Genomic DNA, 20,158 nt, shown 5'->3' on the forward strand with positions numbered 1-20,158 from the left:
CATTTGATTCCATCGCGGTCACAAGGGGGCTGTGATGACAGCTGTGCTCCGTGGCAGTGCCAGGCTGTGCCCCACGGTCAGGGGCTGCTTTTCCCTTTTTCAAGCTGGAGGAGAGCCATGATTTTACATTCCTTAAACTATCCTTTAATAACACAAAACTGTTCTGCTCTCTTTTATTGCCATCAGTTGGGGCAACCTTAATACCCTTGTCACAGGGTTCTGTATCATATGAATTCTTTACAACAAGCAAGTACTTTATTTTTTTGGCTGCCGAGTGGCATGTGGGATCTTCGTTCCCCAACCAGGGATCGAACCCATGCCCCCTGCAGTGGAAGTGCGGAGTCCTCACCACTGGACTGCCAGGGAATTCCCGAGCAAGTACGATTTTTATAACCTGAAAAAAACAGGGAAGATTTTTTAAAACATCCTTTTAATAGTTACCTCTCTCCTTTTTACCGCATCCCTCAGTAAGGTCGCTACATCCTGCCCCACGCAATCAGTTGCCTTAAAACCTTTCGTCCAGGTGATCAAGATTCCCTGCAATAGGAAGGGCAGAGTGGGAGAGTCCTGGGTCATTAATCCTTCTTTAGGCAGAACACAAAATCCCACCCCCTCCTTCCAGAGTAAACACCTGCTAAGAATTTACAGTGAGATGATGCTGGAACATCTGAGGCACAAACCAATAAAATACAAAGAGTCCTCCGCAGGCCTTCCCCCTCTCAATGTCCTCACAATGGTCTGGTTTGTAATCCCCACTTCACAGATGGAGAAATTGAGGCATAGAAAGTTAATGGTGCTCCCCGTGGTATAACCAACTAGTTCCTCTGAAGAACAGTTTGCCAAAAACATAAGTGGAGAAATACAAATTTTTAGTAACACTGTTACTACCTAAAGTAAACTTTAGGTTTGATTGGACTGTAGTATATACACTTGCTGGGTGTGTACTCACTATGATGACGGTATAAGTGAACTGCTTTTAAAAATCACCAGACCTTTTAAAAACTGCAAAACCAAGTTTACATGGATCCACCTGTTGAGATCTAAATGAGTTATTAAGAGGGAAAAAGACCCGAGTCAGCACTGTGTCTGGATTAACTGGCTTCTAGAGGCAGGTGGCCCTGCCCAGCTTGCCAAGTGCTGCCATTTATGTGCCTCAAACCCTGGCCTAAGGCCCCGTGTGATGTGATGCCAACACCAGGGCCTGCTCCCTGGCCATACCTCTACCTGTGAAACACAGAGGATGGGTCTCGCCTGCATGATTCTGCACAACTGCTCCCTTCCACACAGAACATCCCCCTGGGCCTGCCAACACCCCTAAGCGTGGTGCCGGTGTTCCTGGAGTAGGCTGGGATGTTCCACTAGACTGGCAGCTTCCTGAGGGCAGGAACTGTGTGCCCAGCTCGTGGTCCTCAGCAGGTGCTCAAGCCCTGACCTCGAGCCCTGGTTCATTCAATTTATTGAATAAACATTTATTAAGCATCTTCTCTGATAGCACACCGTGCTAGGGCCTGTGGGGAACACAGGTCCTCGGCTCAAAGAGCATACGACATCGCAGAAAAGAGAGACACCAAAGATCACTAAAAACTGTGTAAGAAGCGCTATAACCAGGCAACATTAGAGGAAACAGGGAACACTCAAGAGGGTGAGATTCTTTTTGCCTGGAGGACCGGAAGGCTTCCCAGAAGAGGTGAATGCTTTAAATGATAAAAGAAGAGTAGAGTCTTAAGATGTACTGGAGGGTGTGACATAAGGCCTGGGTCAACCCACTGTGAGAGTTAAACTGTCCCAGAATCGAGGGATGACACAGAGGCTGGAGGAGGCTTCAAGAGCTGACCCACACTGGCCAAGGGACAGTCAGCACCGCCCACTGTCTGATGCCTGGAAGAAGGAGACTCACCGCATCCAAGCTCGTCTGCTTGCAGGGAAACGAAAACGTGAAGCCCAGAGGCATTCTGGGGCCCTTGATGCCCATGTAGTCCAGGAAGTCAGAGATGCAGGAAACGATGTGGTCAAACAGCTTTAGGAGAAAAGAAGGGCTTACTCATGTACCCTCTAGTTTCACACCTTCGGTGCATACATACAAGTACACACACACACACACCTGCCCCGAACGCATGCAGAGCAAGCCCCCCTCCCTAGTATCTTCCCAGCCCCTGAGCATCCTAAGCCCATCATGGATGAATGTACCTGATGCTTTCGAGCCACAAAGACACAACTGCACAGCGGCATGTATCACATGCAGGTTCTGGGGCCCAACGATGCCACTGGCCGGGTCTGTGACGCACAAATGCCATGGTGGTGTAAAAGCAAAACTGTCTCACCTCTTCCCCAGTGCCCTGCATGATTTCCGTGGGAATGGCGTAGATCTTGTTGTGCATTTCCACTGTTCTCTTTTTCCCACTACGAATTTTCACCAGCAAGACGCGGAAATTCGTTCCTCCAAGATCTAGGGCCAGGAAGTCACCGTGCTCTGTTGTGGTCAAGAATATAAAGAAGGTCAAGAAGAGTTAGTATTACCTCCTGGCAGCCAGTAACCCCAAGACTTCAGACTTTCAAGGGAGGGAGCCGCATATTAAATATAGGGGAGAAGCTGTTAAGTCTTCCCTCACCACACAGCCCAGGCTCAGAGAGGGTGGGCACCAACTCATGACCACCGCAGCCTCTGAGCCACTGTAGAAGGACAAAAGGCCCCATGGAGGAACCATCTGTCACAGTAAACAAATAAATTTTACCAGGCTACTAAAAACCTTGGCAACAATGACCTGATCTTAGGGAACCTCATATAAAAATTAATAATATATGTCAATGTGTAGAGTGTTTGCAAAAATGGCCACAATCATTCCTCCCTGTATGCAGGCTTCTTTGCAAAGTGACTTTGCAGTTCTTCCCGTCAAAAGATGGAATCTATTTCCGCCTCCCCTTGGATCTGGCCTGGCCTTATAACTTGCTTTGGCCAACAGAGTGTGGCAGAAGCGGAGCTGAGCCAGCCCCAGCCAAGGCCTCCAAGAGGCTTTGAGGTCCCTCTCCCTCGTGGACCCTGCTGTTACCACGTGAACAAGCCCGGCGGCCCGCTGGAGGATGAGACACGTGGCCAGGTACTCTTACACCCCAGCTGGCAGACAAATGCTGGACATGTAAGGGAGAGCCCCCCAGGGACTGCAGACGCACGAATGAAAGATCGGCCAAGCCTGGCCCAGATGAGCAACGGTAAGTTGCCGATCCAGGGACCCCTGAGCAACAGTAAGTGGTTGCTGTTTAAAGCCACTAAGTTTCAGGGTGGTTTATAATGCAAGAGTAAGTAGCTTACACATAGGACATACTCATATCACAGTCATGAGCTTCCCCCCAGTGCCCAGCTCCAAAAGGACCAGCAAGGTCAGCAGTACGGGGTTGGACGCTGAGCTCCAATCTGCCTGGGTATAACAACCCCCAGGCCTCTGTGTCCCTCTCCACCAGGACCTAGGAAGGGGGCAGTAAGTGTTTAGCCTTCTTCTGCTTTCCTGTGTTTATCAGAGGCCCTATAGCAATCTCAGTGCTTCGGGATCTGCCCAGCTCTGTTCTCTTAAGAACACTTTCTAATTCTGAACAGGGCTGTGGTTTTAGAGACAGCGCCTGCCTGGGAGGCTGGACCAGGGGAAATAGACTGCCTTGAGGCACACACGCAGCAAGTCGGTGGTAAAAATGGAAGAGAGAGGTCTGAGTGAGTTTTCTAGCTCTTGCCAAAATCATGCCACCCCAGTGTAAAGCATCCACTGGAGAAGCCAACCACCCTGCGGCCCCACCGTGACTCGGCCACTGGTATGAGAAGCAGGAGGGGCGTGTCAGCCCCCAACAGAGGTCCTCACCTGTCCCATCGGGAGTGCTCCGGACGAAGGAGGGCAGCATCTTGACGACGGCCTTGTCATGCGTCTGCTTGCCCAGCCCCAGTTCCATCTCGGCCCGCATCCTCCTTTTCACCTCCAGCAGCATATCCTTGGTGAGACTGAAGTGGGCCAGGGTCTCCTCTATCTGCCGGTGCTGCTCAGCCAGGCGGTAGGCCACCGCGGTCACCATGGCAGCGCCCTTGCCGCTGCCACTCTCCGAGAGGAGGAAACGCACATCGCAGTCGGGCACCAAGCGCCTCAGGGTCTTGTGGAAACGCCGGGAATACCTGGGGTGGGGAGGCCACAATACCCGACTGTGCTGGACTGTAGGGACCTCTAGGACCCCTTCCTTTCTTCCTGCACACCTTAATTCCATTTTCTACACTTGCTTTCTGCATTACTCCAGTCACACCACACATCCACTGTAGAAAAGTTACCAGATGCAGACAGGTAAAAAGGGGAAACTGAAATCACCCACAGTGACAGACACATAAAAAGAGAGGGCTCTCATTATGACATGAATATCGAGGGACTTCCCTGGTGGTCCAGTGGTTAGGACTCTGCACTTCCACTGCAGGGGACCACAGTTTTGATCCGTGGTGAGGGAACTAAGATCCCACATGCCACGAGGCCAAAACAAGAACAAAAAAAGAATATCAAATACAGAAAATTCAGGGTCCAAAAATACAGCACAGTGGTCAAGAAAGAGCCCAAAAGAGCCCAGTGTTTAAAAGTCAGACCAGGAGACAGGGTGAGTGCCCCCACTTCCATACCAGAGGACCTTGTTCCGTTACTTAACCTCGGAGTCAATGTGGATGACAGCATATGGCTGACAGTGATGTGGTGGGAACTCAGTGAGTTCATCAAATCTTCGATGAATAACTGGCGCTGAGCAAGGGCTCAAGCAAGCAAGAATCGCTCTTGTTTTCCATTTTCACTTGGCCCTTTCCCTCAGCCCCCAAGACTAGGGATATGTTTTAGTGGTTAGGAGAGGACTTTAGGACAGGACTCAGTGAGACACAGAACTTTCTCCAGGTCTGTGGTCTGTTGTAGGTATGGAAGGCTGCCTGCCATGGGAAACTGGGAAACCGGAACTTCAAAATGTTAACAGCAGTCAACTCCAGGGGATGGGATTAACAATGACTTCTATTCTCTTTGTAATTTTTTGAACTATCTGAAGTTTCTATACCAAAAATATTTTATTCCTGAAATAATCAGTATTTAATCAAAGTTATTTTTAAAAATATGATGTTGCAGATGACAGAGTTCTAGAGATGACTGGTGGTGATGCCTGCACAACAGTGTGAAGGTACTTAAATTTACTGAACTGTACACTCAAAAAATGGCTAAGATGATAAATTTTATATTATGTGTATTTTACCGCAAGTAGAAAATTATTTTAATGTGATGTAAATCCCTAAGCTGTCTTGTCCAAAAATTAGCCAAGAAATTAAAAAAAAAAAGATGGCTAATTGCATTATCAAGAATTTTACAAAAACTCTAAGAATATAAAGAAATAAAATTATGAACTTGGCAGATAATAGCAGCTAACTAGCTCAAACCCTATCCCCGCAGCAACACTGAACTATTTCAGTTTAAGTCAATCCTTATTTAACTGTTACTAGAACTGGGTATGAAGGCACAGTATCTGCAAGGCCACTTCACAGGCACATTATATATACAATGGGAGAAATATCTGAGATACTGTACAAAAAAATCATGTCACAGGCAGTTATTGTTAAAATTCGGAACATAAAGACTTAGAATTCACCTTTAGCCTTTTTAAAAGATTCAGGCCATGTCCTTAGTGGCCACAGAAGGCTTTTGATGCTAAGGCGTCCAACAGACAAGAAGGCAGCATCAATGGTGACCACTTAACAACTTAATCTCTCTCTGGCTCTCAGATGCAAAGCATCAACCAGTTGCCCATTTTTAAAAAGTACTATCTGAGGGTTTGAGGGGCTTTAGAAACTCATCGGAGCTTCTAAAATAGGAATGTGGGCACTACACCTAAGACCCGAGCTACACTGAGGATGAAGGTCCCTGATGAAATGCAGACAAGCAAGAGAATTCAAGATACAGACGTATTCCACCCAGTGCTCCTGGCAGCTATGGAAGTCTCTAACAAGACTTACGAAATGAGGAGAGATGACAGTGCAGTGCAGAAGCAACCAGCAGGAATCAGCTGAGGGCTGGATACTTCCCCAGGTGGGCAACTCTGACCTTTCTGCCCAGAACTATATATTGTCTTGTCCGCCAGAAACCTTCACTGGGTCCAAAAGTCTGCCCTCTGGAGAAAGTCCTTAGCCCAGGCGGGTATTGAGTGCCAATTATAGCAAAGGGCAGACTCACTGTGGGTGCGTCTTGTAAAGAGACCCGTCGACACCAACCGTGGTCCGCAGCCTGGGCGTGCCCTTGTTATCTCGAAGACGATTCAGGATGGCGCCCAGCGTCGCAGCCACTAGGTTGGCAGAGCGGAACGAGACAATGGTGCACACGTGCTGGACCGAAATACAGTCGTCATCGGATGGCTCCACTCCCAGGCGGGTCAGGATTTCTCTGGCATTGTGGAGGCCTTCCTTATTCCTGTGAGGTCAGAGGCCAATACTTGTGAGTTAAGGACCACAGCAGGCAGTGCAAAGCACTGAGGTTTGAAGGTCCTGGAGAGGTGAACTCACCGTTCACCATGTGTGTACGACATGGGATGAAGGCAGTCCAATGCCTGAGAACAGCCTGAGAAAGGGTCTCCCCCATAAGAAGTCAGGAGGCAGCAAGAGGAAAAATTGTACTAGGCTGGGTTATGACATGTCAGACAAACGAAGAGAAGTGAACAAGCCAGACCACATGGGCCCTGAACAGGTGGAGAAATAGATGCTTCCACCCCAGGGCTCAGTGCCCAGGAGGCCTGGGGGAAATCTCCTGCTCTTTGGGTCTGTGAGTGGCCCCTGCATTCTTACACATTCTTCCTTGATGCCTTCCAGTAAAATTTTAATTTGCTGCATACATACATGCTTTGTATATCTTTTGCCAGATTCACTCCAGGGTATAGTTTTATTACTATTGTAGATGTGGTCTTTAAAAAAAAAAAAAAAAGATATATATATTCTTTATACACACACACACATATTTTAAATATACCATATTAAGGTAAAATGTTAACAGTGGGGAAAACCGGGTGAGGGATATGTACTATCTTTGCAATTTTTCTGTAAGTCTAAAAATATTCTAAAATAAAAGATTTAAAAATATATGCATATTTTAATTACTGTCAATATATAGAAATATAATTAATTTTTGTATCTTATCTCCAGATATCTTCCTAACCTCTCCTGTTATTCTAATCACTTGTTTAGATATTTTTGGTGTTCCATACAAACAAATACGATCTGCAAATAACGACAGTTTTACTTCCTCTTTTTTTGATTCTTATGCCTTTAATTTCTTTTTCTTTCCTAAAAAAAAAATGGCTAAGGTACCAGGACAATGCTGAATAGAAACAGGTGATACTGTCTTGCTCCTGATTTTAAAGAGAATGCTTCCAACATCTGCACTGGTCAGATGTTTTTAATAGGTTTTTTTTTTGAGATAGACTTTACTACAATATAGATGCCTTCTTGAGCTAGTTCAAGTGGGTTTTGTTTCTTGGTAACCTAAGAGCCAACACCAGAAACAGGCCCAGAGGAAGGCAGGCATTTCCTGACTTTGTCAATGATTCTGAAGACAAATCATGAGCCTCTCCCAACAGTTGACCAGGTGACCTGAGAAGAGAGGTGACTGGAAACTCAGTAGTGTGCCTCCCTACTGACTGTAGCTCTGTACCAATTGCTCCTAAAGGAGAGATTCTAGGACAAATGCCAGGACTCGGATGGGAAATAAGAGTAAGTTCAGATAAACCCCTCTCCACTTACATTAGCATCTTCTCCCAGGAGCCAGAGCTATGATGCCACTGGCTCTGAATTTCTAGGACCACAGCAGGGACAGTGGGATGACGCCTCGTGTGGAAATGAAAGGGCATTTCCAGCACCAAGCTAGCCCTATCCTTAAACGGGTGGCCTCACACGGCTACGTGGAGTCTCCTGAACCAGGAACAGAACCTGGTGGCGCACAGAACTGGCCACAGGACAGGAGCCCTTCAGATGTGGAGCCGCCTGACTACACCAAACTGCCTGGCATCAAGTTCACCCAAGGCCTGCAAATAACAGTCGAGGCAGAGAAGTCTGGATTTCTTATGTTGAGGCCAAAAGGTAGCAGGCAGGTGGCTGGCTGGACTCTGTCCTTCTATGTCTATCTGTCCTATCTCATCTGTTAACCAATGTTTCTCAAACTTGTGCCAGGGAACACCTGTGGCAGTGAACAAGTGAGAGAATGTAGGGGCCGAGACAGAGTGGGGAGGGAGGAGGCGGAGGGTGTTTCAGGCACAAGGGAATTTTGGGAAATGACCAGTTAACCAAGGTGAACTGGGTTTTCTTTAATATGCTAATGAATACTGTACTTCTCTAAGTATTTTCCAATCCTATTGGTCCCAGAACCCTTTTTTCAGGGAACACCTAATGATCTTGAGGTCACTAGGTTTCCCTGGAACATTGTCTGGAGAAGGTCCTGATATCCCAAGGGGGAATTAACCGGACCTGGGCTCGGTCAGCTCCTGTTCGTGTGTGTGTGTGTGTGTGTGTGTCTGTGTGTGTGGTGCGGAGTGAAGGAGAAGAGGCTACTAGTAAACCATCCACAAAGCATTGGCTGCTAACTAGATGGCTCTTTAATGACAACAGGTGCCCGCAGGGAGAGCAGCCCAGGATGGGTGAGCTAAGAGAGAGGGGAGACTGGCCCAGAAGGCCCTGACACTCTTGAGAAGCCCAGCAAACCAGGACTTAAGTGGGAACAAGGGACCTATCGTTCTTCTCTGCCCCACACCCCCAGAAAGCCTTGAGGGGAGGCACCTACTTTTCAATAGCTGACACGTCACTGGTGTTAAATTTCCCTCTGGTGAGCAGCTCCGGGGTGATCCGCCCTTCAAATAAGAGGCCCTCCTTGGCCATCTTGACGAGGATCAATCGGACCAGCTCCCCCATGTACATGCCACTAACCATCTTCTCAAACCTGCAGGAGAAAAGCGCCCAGGCACTTGTCAGTCATTCTTACGTACCCACCAGTGGGGCAGCTCTTAAAGGGTGAGAGAGACACAAAAGGAGAGGAAGGCACGGCCCAACCCCTCACAAGCTCACATTCTCACTGGCAGGCAAGACCACGCACTTGTGTGATCGAACAGTGAGCACACAGAGGGGGAACAGGGGTCATCCAGACCCCACAACCACCCCCAGGGTAGGAAACAGGAGGAGAGCGCCAAGGGACAGGGGCAGGCAGGGAAGGCTGCCTGGAGGAGGGGGAAACATAAGGATTTAGATCGGGGTTGGCGAGAAGGCCCCCAGACAGAAATGAGCAGAATATGATCATCTCTTACAAAATTTATGCCTTACTTTTTATTTTATTTATTTTAATTAATTTATTTATTTATATTTTGGGGGCCATGCCACACGGCTTGCAGGATCTTAGTTCCCCGGCCAGGGATTGAACCCGGGCCCCAGCAGTGTAAGTGCGGAGTCCTAACCACTGGACCACCAGGGAATTCCCAATGCTGTACTTTTTAAAGGGCTTTCATCTTCATCACCCTATCAGGGAGCTCTCCAATTCCTGTGGGAAGGTGGCCAGGAAGTATTCTCTCCATTTCCCAGCTCAGAAAGGGAAAATGTCTTCCCCGAGGGAAGATGACAGGGCTGAAATGCAGCCTTTCCCCATGGGACCTCTGTCGCTGGTCACCTCCCTGGCATCCATGATCTTCTCCAGCCAAAAGGCCCAGGCATGTGCTTTGGGGAACTCACTCCTTCCCCAGTGACCGGCCCCGACACTCCAGGAGAAGGGGCTCCAAGTAGCTTAAAACCAGTCAGCTCATCCTACTGCTCCGGCCACATTCAGCCACAGGCCAGTCACAGTGGATCCGCTCTCCTGCCTCCCCTGGGAGGTGTGGGCTCTATGGCCGCAACAGCATTTTGAGCCCAACACCGCACGGGAGAGGCCGCCAGGGACTGGGGCTCGATGACATATCTGAGCCAGATCCAGGTCCCGAATCCTGGCTGACCAAGGGCCAGGAGGAAGCCCTGAGCAGAACAGATCAGAGGCAGGTCCACATCCGGGCAGCCAGCCTCTCCTCTGAGGGAGCCCAGCTGGCACACCCAGAGCTGGCTGTGACACAGCAAAACGATCTGTGCCATTCAGAGCCAGGCCCAGGAGCCAGGGATGCTGCCGGGACCTGAGCACGCGGCCCTCCCTCGTCCCAAAACAAGGTGCAGAGAAACACTAGTTCTCATTGTTCTGCTCTGGACAGGACCAGACAGGACCTCCCCAGCCACAGCTGTGTTGAGGATCCCTGGCAAGAGAGCACCCTTCTGAGTCTTAGCTGCCCTGCCCAGTTGCTGCCCCAAACACCTGTGGGAACAGCCTGTGTGCAGCCTAATCTGGAGACTCAGAGCAGACAGGAGCCAGACTGCCTGGGCTTAACCCCAGCCCTGACACTTACTGTGTTACTTACCTCTCTGGGCCTCAGTTTCTTTACCTGTTTAATGGGCCTTGTGGCAGGGCCTACCCTTAAGGTTGTTGTATGTAGGATAGGGATTGATATAGGTAAAGTGCTACGGTGCCTGATTAATGAGTGCTGTGGCCCTGGCTATGTGTCTCATACTTAACTAAGCACCTTATGTGTATTAACTTATTTCATCCTCATTACAACCCTATGAGATAGACATTATCATTATCCCCATTCCACAGATAAGAAAACTGAGGCATAGTAGGATGAATTGGGAGATTGGGATTGACATATATACATTAATATGTATAAAATAGATAACTAATAAGAACCTGCTGTATAAAAAGGTAAATTAAATAAAATTCAAAAAAAAGTATTCATAACATGTTTACAGAAAATTTTAAAAAAAAGAAAACTGAGGCATAGAGAGGTTACATAACTTGCCCATCGTCACAGGGCTGATAAGTGGCAAATCCACATTTTTAATCCAGTTAAATCCAGCCCCAGATTCTATGCTCTAATCACTGTGCTGTTCTGCCTCTCTCATAGACAGTAGCATTAAACGTTACCTGTATTACTGTCGCGCTAGCAGCCACTAGCCTCACCCTAACCCAACCTGTGCTTGTCCACCTCCAGCTCACTTCCTCTAGGTAGTCTGCCCCCTGTTGGGCAAGTTTGACAATAGGAAGGTTCTTCCCCCTTCAGATGAACAAAAATCAGCCTCCTGCCTGACACCCCTCTACCCACTGCTTTTTGCTCTGCCATCTGGAGACACTCAGAATGATCTGCTCCCCTTTCTACACGATGGTCTCTTAGATGCATAGATACTGCCATCCCCCTTGCCAGATAAAGGAAGCCCGAGGTCAGGAGCCTGTCCTTTCTCAGTCCCCAGAGTCCCTGTGAGAGCAGCAGAACGAGGAAACAGCACTTCTCATGAGCCTCCAGTGAAACCAAGCAAGTCGTGATCTGTTTCTCAGCAGTCAGATGCCTACAACCACAGGCCGGCGGGCAGCACCACGGTGTTGCAACCTCACTGCCTGCTGGTGGGCTCAGGCCTGGGGGAGACTGGGAAGGGTGGGGGGTGGGGACCATATTCAGACAGGAGAGCAAGGACTTGCACGTCGATCAGGAGTTCCCTCGGCAGCCAGGGTCTGCTCCGACAGGCGGCGCAGGGACAGAGAAGGAGGGTGAGGTCTGTGGCCACCTAATGAGGATTAGAGCTGCTGAGAGATTCCATGGAGCAGGCAGAGCCACAGTAAGTAAGCAGGTGTTTGGGGGATGACTTGAAAAGAAGTGGAGCTACTCCACCACCATTCAGGCCAAAGAATTTTCCAGACCAAACCTTCCTGCTGTTATGATCACTGCTACTGCTGTTTTGTGGGGCGGTGTCTCCTTTGTTTGGAAAGATGTGAGAAGGAATCACAGGGAAATGGGATTCAAAATTCCAGACAAAACAGAGAAAAAGAGCCAGAGGCCCAAGAAGACAGGAAGAGGAGACAGGGAATTTAAAATGAAAGAAGGTAGGGCTGACATCTACAGTAGGAGACAGGTATGGGAGCAAAACAACAAAGGCCCAGGACGGAGGGCAACAGGGAGGAAGGCCATGTCTGATCCTTTTTGGAGAGAGACCTCCTAGCCTGGGGGCTAGGCTGGGGTTCCTGAATACTCAGGGCCGTTCCCCCGTGGTCCTGAAGCAGCAATCACCAATGAAGGCAGGAGCCACTGTGCCGCTACCCCTCCTGTCAGCCATGTATGGTCAGTACTCAGTAAATGCAAACTTCAGTCAAAACAGATGAGGGGGTGCGTAGTGGGCTGGAGCTCACCTGGGCACAGAGCCGTTACAAAGAGCTAACACACGTATGTTTTCAACCCTGGTTAAAAAATGGAATCACTTTTAGGCTCCTGAACACAGGCCCCAGCCCAGGCCAAATGAATCAGAATTGGGAGGGAAGGTCGGTAGGGTGGGAGGATGCCTGGGCAACAGTATGCTTTTTAAAGGGCTCTATGTAATTCTTCTTTATTATTTTATTTTATCTTTATTTTTTTGGCCACACCATGTGGCTTGTGGGATCTTAGTTCCGCGACCAAGGATTGAACCTGGGCCCTCAGCGGTGGAAGCACAGAATCCTAACCACTGGACCACCAGGGAGTTCCCCTTTTTAAAAAAAATTATTTTTTTTTTAAGGTAATTCGAATGAAAAACATTCCTCTAGGGGACTTCCCTAGCGGTCCAGTGGTTAGGACTCCATGCTTCCACTGCAGCGGGGCACAGGTTCAATCCCTGGTCGGGGAACTAAGATCCTGCATGCCATGTGGCACGGCCAAAAAAAAAAAGAAAGAAAAGAAAAACATTTCTCTAAAAGGTTAATAGAATGAAAGCTCCATGAAAACGCGTTGTATGTGTGTTTGGGTTTTGTTCCTTTCAGTCTATTTTGTCACTTCCATATCTACAGTGCCTAGAGCAGAACCTTGAGGATAGTATGCCCTTGGTAAATATTTTTTTAATTAATGTCAAAGGCAGAGAAACAGATGTTGATATAGATTATTTGTTTGGGGGTTACCTTCCTATTTGAGCAGTGGTGCCATTGATCAAGATGGCTCAGGATAAACTATTTATGTAACAATAACCTGGTAATAGTCTGTCAATGCTTACCAGATACCAGGTATTGCTAAATGCTTTACATTCCTTATATTATTTGATCCCCAAACATCCATATGATATAATTGTATTATTTCTATTCATTTTAAAGATAAATGAACTGAGGCTTAAAGGGGCTAATTAATACATTAGATGCCAGAACTAAATGTATGATAGAAACAGAATCTGAACTTACAGAGACTTACATAGACTTTATTACATAGACCAGGACCTAAGATACACTTGGGTTACAAAATAAATAAAGAAAATTATCATAAGAAGTAGAAAGCCTAAATACTTAAAGAAGTATGTACTATAAGTTTTTAAAATGTTAAAAAATTAAAATAAAAAAATCTATTCCTGACCAAAAAAAAGAAAGAAAAACATTCCTCTAGACCATCCTTGATGATTTTTGTTCATAAATGATGAGATGCCTCTTAGACATTCTGGGAGTTCACTATGAAAAACATGTACTTCCCAACAGGACAGAAAACCCCAATCTTAACCCAGATTAAACCTCAACAAAGAGCCTTGGGCCAGCTTTGTCCTATCCCTGTAGCCTAGTGCCTTAATTTCCCCATCAATCAAATGAAGCAAACACCTTTCCCTTGTACAAGGAAAACAAAAGGGCTTTGAAGAATTTGGCATTGCACAGAAGACATAGGGAAGACCCCCCAAATCAGGCAGAAATCTAAGAAACCAGGTAAATTTACTTTGACAAAACACTCTCTGGCCAATAGCCTATTTCTAGGAATATATGATACAACTCAAGCATCTGTCATCTCTTTGCAACTATTCCTACCAAGACCTGACCTATGGTAATCAGTAAGCAGGGAAGCATATTGGAGATGGACTTTACCCCACCCTTCTTACTCTTTTATCCATTTACCTGTTTAGCCAGCCACCCATTTCCCAGTCACTCAGCCACACCTCTCATCCACCATCCATCTTCCACTCCCCCATCCATCCATCCCCCCATCCTTGCATCCATCCCCTATCCATCCACCATTCCAAGAATGTTTATTGCAAGCCAACTGTGAGCCCAGTTCACAGTTCAGCCTGAGGATATGGTTCAGCCCTTTAGCGAAATTCACAACTACGTCAAAATGGAGGGCAGAGAATCCTGGTTTCCACCCAAGCCATGTAGGATCCCTACACTGAGGCTAAGGAAAAAGACAAGGGCCTGGGCCATATCTGCTCAGTTATCACAGGTAACTGCTCTACCTGCTCTGCTAAGAAGGGTGACTTCTGATTAAGTGATTGATAGTAACTACAGGTATGTAATTTCTTATCTGAAACCCCTGGGGTCATATGTGCTTGGGAACGTGGACATTTGAGGACTTTAGAGATGTAATATGTTACATATGCCACATAGTACAGAATAACCCCAGAAGGGCCTGAGGCAGTAGTATAATCAAGCATAGATCTCCACTGACATGTATAAACAGGCACAGTAAATAGTTTCATGTCAGCTGGGGTCAGGTTTTAGAATTGGGGGTTAGGTCAATAGACTGAGGGGAAAAAACCTTTGGCTATCAGAGCTAGGGCTCTTTATTACCAAGCTGGTTGGTGCTTCAGCATGCAAAGCAGATATTCAACGCTGGGCCTAAGAACTCAGGATTCTCTCAGTGAGAGACCTCATTTATTCACTACCACAACTCCCAGTGGAGGGGGGTTGGCCATTTATGCAGTTCCATTAACTCAGGTGGAAAGCCCAGTCGCCAGCCTGGGTAATAGGTAAAGTAGGTTTCCAAATGACGAATCAACTCCCTGATAGTGTCTCTCTGACATAGGATAAGGGCTGTTAAGCCAACAGGGTCAATGAACATCTCCCAGGGGGCTGACAGCATCCAACTCCAGGATAAGGCTGCTGGGAGGTCGATCAAAGAGAGCTGGCGGCACGCTAGCATCACAGAGAAATATGAGTGTGCACTTCAGGAAACAAGTAGCTCAAAGGAAGCAATACCCTCACCAGCCTGAATAATATCACTCATACTTCTGTAGCCAGAGTTCCCCAAGGCCAAAACCCACTTGCCCAAGAAGTCTGATGTGATGTTCTTTATCAGCTCTGACCCATCTGCCTATATGTGACATGGAAGAAGAAGGTCTCACCAAGGTCTGCACGACTCACATGGCTCTCACCCACTCCTCTGCATGACAGGTATTTGCACGTGTGACTTCCCTCCCCAACGAGACCTTAAGTCCTAGAAGGGAAGGTGCTACTTTGTACCCCTGGAGCCTAGCACAGAGCTGGCACATCCTAAGTGTTCAAGAAATGTGTGTTGAATGAACGGATGGCCTCTCCCACCCTGAACAGCAACCCTAGTGAGGACAGAATATGGAAACGCTTTTAAACCTTAGCTTTGTGCTAATGACTCTGTGCTTTCAATTTACAAAACGTTTCACAAGGACTCAATCACAGTGTAATTAAACAAAGAGAAAATCATTTAAAATATGCTTTTTGATCCCTGGTCGGGGAACTAAGATCCCACAACCCGCACCGTGTGGCCAAAAAAAATTAAAAAATAAAAATAAAATAAAATATGCTTTTAAAGCTGCAGACTTCACAGCTGCATAGCTCTCCAAAGAAGTGAGAGATAACACACACTTGATGGGCTTTTCCTTTTCTGATCACCTGGCTTCCTGCCCCTCTCACCTCCCACCCCAAATCTTCCGTTAAGTGTCCCCTAAGTCCTCTATATGACTAGTTAGAAAGGGTGGGACTCACAGCTGCTTCCCGGGGTTGAGTGAGCCCCGGTCAATCTCCCGGTCGAACTCGGTGCGGATGTCCTCCAGGGCCCCGTCGTCCCCGAAGGCCCCCCACTCGGTGTTGACGCACATCCTCCCTTCGTCGCCTTCCACCAGGTCGATGTGCCTCAGTTCCTCCATGTAGCACGCGTTGGTGCCCGTGCCTTGGAGAGAGAGACGAGATCAGAAGCTGTGACCTCACGAAGTCATGAGAGAGGAGGCGGTGCCTTCTGGAAACACCGGCTTCAGGAAGGGACGAGGACACGGTGGGCGTTACCAATGATGAGGCCGACTTCACACTGCTGGTCGTCGTAGCCACAGGTCATCATGGTCCCCACGGTGTCGTTCACCACAGCCACGACGTTGGCGTCATAGTCCTTGGGGGAGAAGAGGGGGTGTCACCGTCCGCTCACACGTGGAGCAGAGATCACAAGCTTCAAGACAGCCTGGCGGGAGGGGCTCCTATTTTCACAGCCACCACTGCCCCCGTGGGCGGTGCTGATTTCATTACTGCTGGCACTCAAATTCACTGGATTAGAGCGCAGTGATCACGCTGTGGAGACGGCAAGGTGCCCTTCATTATCTGGCTTAAGATTCTTTTCAGAATGGATTTTACTCGCAGAGCCACAGCCCTGTGCAAACCACCCCACTGCCTCCATGTGCCTTCTGCACTTGATGCAACGCCGGCAGGCTGCACTCCACCATGCCAGCTCCCCGCACAGCTGCCCTCCTGTTGGAAGGAGGCCATCCCCTGCCCAAGGGCTTGGCTCTTTGGGGCAGCACCTCGGACAGCTCTGTTTTGAACCAGTCTCGACCTTCCAGACCGTGAACTCTCACCACTCACCTGCCTGGGTCTTCAAGGACTGCCCTCCCCGCCACCATGTGATGGCTCAGGCCATGCACTACTGTCCCCTGAAAGAGCCTTGGTCACACAGCCTTCTCCCCACACTCCCCCACCTCCGGGTAGTCAAGGCAAGTGGCCAGTGAGAAGTTACCCCGCGCTTTTTGATGGCTTTCTCAAGCAGCTTCACCACATCCGTTCCCTCCACTCCACTCGCTTTAAATCTCTTTGTCCAGGTGATCAGGATGGCCTGCAAAGGAGAGCAGATGGGGTTGGAAGAGGACTGGGAGGCCTCCAGAACCCCCAGGTCCCTGGGGGGGTCTGCTCAAGGACAGTGACAGAAGCGGAGGCCCAGAGGGGACAAGAGGTTCACTCCAGATCACACTGGGTAACAGAGCCAGACTCTGTCCTATCTCCTGTTTGTTTATCCATCCACACAATGGATTTCTCTGGGGGCTGCCATGGGGAAAAAACCTGCAGCTCATATGCTCAAATACAGCCAGTGGCTGGCCAGTGCCATGGTGTCAAATGGCACACAGATCTCACTGATGTCAACTGCACAGCCAGACTTCATTTAAAAAGAGAACAAGAGAAATGCCGTTATTACCTGATCACCTTTCTGCACTTTCAAACCAGACCTTGGTTTCCACAGCCCCAAGGAACTTTTGTCAGAACCAAATTGGGAAGAGAAACAAAATGCTAAGATAATTTTTGGCTACTGAGATTTGGCTACGTCCTGAGATTGAAGGATAACAATGACTATGTATGACTCATGACTCTTCCCCAAGTTTGGAACTTAACCGCCATTTGTAAGCGGTGACACTGCAATTTATACAGTATGATCCATCTCTGTGTGTATATTAATGGAGAAACATTAAGGACAGACATCCAATGGTTATTCACTTGGGAATGTAGAAGGGTAGGAATTTTTACTTTTTGCTTTACACCTTTATATTATTTCAATAGTTTTACATATTGCATTCGTATTTTTTTTTTAATCAAGGATACTAGAAAAGAAAAATAATTGTTCTACTTGACTTTTTCTCCGAATGGAGGAAGTCACTATAAATGTGGCAGGGTTGGGAGGGGCTGCTGTTCAGGCCCTGTAGCCTCCGGGGTGACACAGCGATGGGGAGCTTGGCCACACTGGGCTGCCCTGCACTCTGAAAGCCACACAGCCTGCAGAATGCACCGGGAAGGGCGAGCAGCAGCCTGCAGCCGAGCCAGGCATTCCAAAAGCCCCTGGACACTCTGTTTTCTTCCCGTCAACCCTCAGGCCCCCAAAAGCCTCGGAGAACATGGTATTGTGGGAAGAACGTGGGTTGGAAATCAGGAGATCGATCCTATTCACACCACTTCCACCCATTTCCTTGTGGGCAGTTTCCCCAACTCCTCTGAGGCCCACTTTGCTCATCTGTGGAAAAAGGCAGCTGGTCTAGATTTGGACAACTTTGAAGGTCCCGGGCAGCCTTGAGGAGTGGGCATAGGCCTCCGGATGGGTAATTAGAGCCTGTGATCCACTGGCTTCCTGGCAGCCAGCATGCCCAGTTTAGGAAGCTCTCTCCGGATGGGAATCAAGGCTGGCAGGTGGGGGGCACACTTTTGGCTCCTTCTCTGCCAGGCACATCTGCCCTGCCCTGCGGGGCTCTTGTGCCCCTGAGGACGTTCCCTCTCCACTTCTGCAATGCCTCCTTCCCTGAAAGACTGCACCTCTGGGGGGCAGGCCACGTCTGCGTGCAGCTCTTTCCCAGGGCCTAGCCCAGCCCACACAGGGATGGCACTCGGGCCACAGCCACTGATGAACAAGCATACGGCCAGCACTGTCGCTTCCCGGGCCATCTCCCACCTCTCCTTGTGGGAGGAGGGGTGTCTCACCCTGTCTCTGCCCAGGGAGTGTGGCTATCAAGCCTCAGTTCTCAAAAGCAAGGGAAACTCGTACCAACAACAGGCCTTGTGAAAGGTCACTAAACCTACTTTGTTTTCCTTCACTTGCTTGAGTTTAAGAAATGGTCCTCTCTACCTAATGGCCACAAGTACCATGATTCATCTCCAAAAATACATATATATAAAAATACATATATAATTAAAGCAATTAAAAAATAAACATGATTGGCGCTAAGAGGGAGCAGAATGTCCGCGGAAGTCCCCGAGGCAGCCTCAGCGGAGGAGCAGAAGGTCCCATTGGCAGAACCTTAAAGGAATTCAGTCTGGGAAATGTGCTTTCAGGCTTCTAACTGTAGTGATTCAGAGGAGTGTTTAGAGAAGGGAAATGGAAGCCAAAGTGACTAGTCCAGAGAAAGCTGAAGAAGCAAAATTAAAAGCAAGGTATCCTCATCTGGGACAAAAGCCTGGAGGTTCAGATTTTTTAAGGAAACGATTGCAGAAAGGGCAAAAATATTTTGATTCTGGGGATTACAACATGGCTAAAGCAAAAATGAAGAACAAGCAACTTCCTACTGCAGCTCCGGATAAGACAGAGGTCACTGGTGACCACATTCCCACTCCACAGGACCTTCCTCAACGGAAACCATCTCTTGTTGCTAGCAAGCTGGCTGGCTGATTAAAAGAGCTGAACTGCATGAATCTTCTAATTCCCATTATTTCTCCTTAATATGTTACTTCTCCACTTTTTATTTCCTTTCACTCACTAAGTCATTTGAGAGTTATGGCTTTGCAGGTAGTGGTAGTGTGTGTGTAAGGGAATATACATGTGTAGAGTTTTGATTAGTTTAACAGTGCACTGATGAAAAGAACATGTTAGAGCAATGTAAAGTAATCTACTTGAAAATAATTGTATATATTACCTAACTCCTAGTGTAGGGCTGGTTCCAACAAGTAACAAGCAAGTTTTACAATTTTAATGTTTTGGCTTTCTTTAATTCATCTTAATTATAGCTTTGTATGTTACTCTTATTTAATGTAACCTCTATTGTATTGATTTCTTCTGTATTTTCCTTTTGGATTTTGTAAAACAGAAGTTTAAGACCACAAGTTAGAAGAAAGGTCACATATTTCAAACACAAATAGATGGGGCTTCAAAAGATTTGTCTCCTGTGCTTGAACTTGAATGTCCTTAAATCTGTTTCAGCTTTAACAATAGAATTTTACTTGGGCAATATTGGCCCATTCTGGTGTAACTTATGTGACTCTAGTGCTTAACAGCTGCTGTTGAAGCTAGTATTCTTGTTCAGTTCTGTAGTGTTAGAATACCTTTTGTGGTTGAAGATGTGAATGAAGTGTGCATGTGCATCGACTGTTGAATTCACTTTCGTGCCATTTTTGTAAATACAGTAGTTTTGCACAACCTCTCACAACTGTCTGTATTAATTTCACATATTAAAGAGTAGATGATGTGCCAACCAGAAGCACAAGAGTTCCTACACAAAACCCGACGTGTCATTAGAGCTTTTGCACAGTAAGAGTAGTTTACAATCTTGGGGTTATAGAATACCAAACTGAAATCTTTGCTCAGTCTGCCATAAACTTAAGCT

General features: G+C 47.6%; 1 protein-coding gene, 1 non-coding gene and 1 pseudogene across 3 annotated transcripts in view; 1 reads left to right on the plus strand and 2 right to left on the minus strand.

Moving 5' to 3' along the window:
* Positions 1-402: 402 nt before the first annotated feature.
* Positions 403-20,158, minus strand: part of LOC102983293 (hexokinase-1) — a 57,987-nt gene continuing 38,231 nt past the window's right edge. The window contains exons 5-13 of the mRNA XM_028485320.2: positions 16,822-16,917; positions 16,104-16,203; positions 15,807-15,990; positions 8,805-8,960; positions 6,216-6,449; positions 3,846-4,150; positions 2,322-2,470; positions 1,898-2,017; positions 403-537 (exon numbers count right to left, since the gene is read on the minus strand). Coding sequence (XP_028341121.2) covers positions 418-537; positions 1,898-2,017; positions 2,322-2,470; positions 3,846-4,150; positions 6,216-6,449; positions 8,805-8,960; positions 15,807-15,990; positions 16,104-16,203; positions 16,822-16,917 — 1,464 coding nt within the window. The 3' untranslated portion in view covers positions 403-417. The remainder of the gene's footprint in view (positions 538-1,897; positions 2,018-2,321; positions 2,471-3,845; positions 4,151-6,215; positions 6,450-8,804; positions 8,961-15,806; positions 15,991-16,103; positions 16,204-16,821; positions 16,918-20,158) is intronic.
* Positions 9,414-9,485, minus strand: TRNAV-UAC (transfer RNA valine (anticodon UAC)). Its single transcript has one exon. It is a non-coding gene; the product is annotated as a tRNA-Val (tRNA).
* On the plus strand, positions 18,798-19,807 carry LOC112067108 (cAMP-regulated phosphoprotein 19-like; annotated as a pseudogene). Its single transcript, XR_008616674.1, has 2 exons — positions 18,798-18,842; positions 18,874-19,807. The product of XR_008616674.1 is annotated as a cAMP-regulated phosphoprotein 19-like (transcript).

Source organism: Physeter macrocephalus, unplaced genomic scaffold (genome assembly GCF_002837175.3).
Source record: "Physeter macrocephalus isolate SW-GA unplaced genomic scaffold, ASM283717v5 random_269, whole genome shotgun sequence".
Classification (NCBI taxonomy): Eukaryota; Metazoa; Chordata; class Mammalia; order Artiodactyla; family Physeteridae; genus Physeter; species Physeter macrocephalus.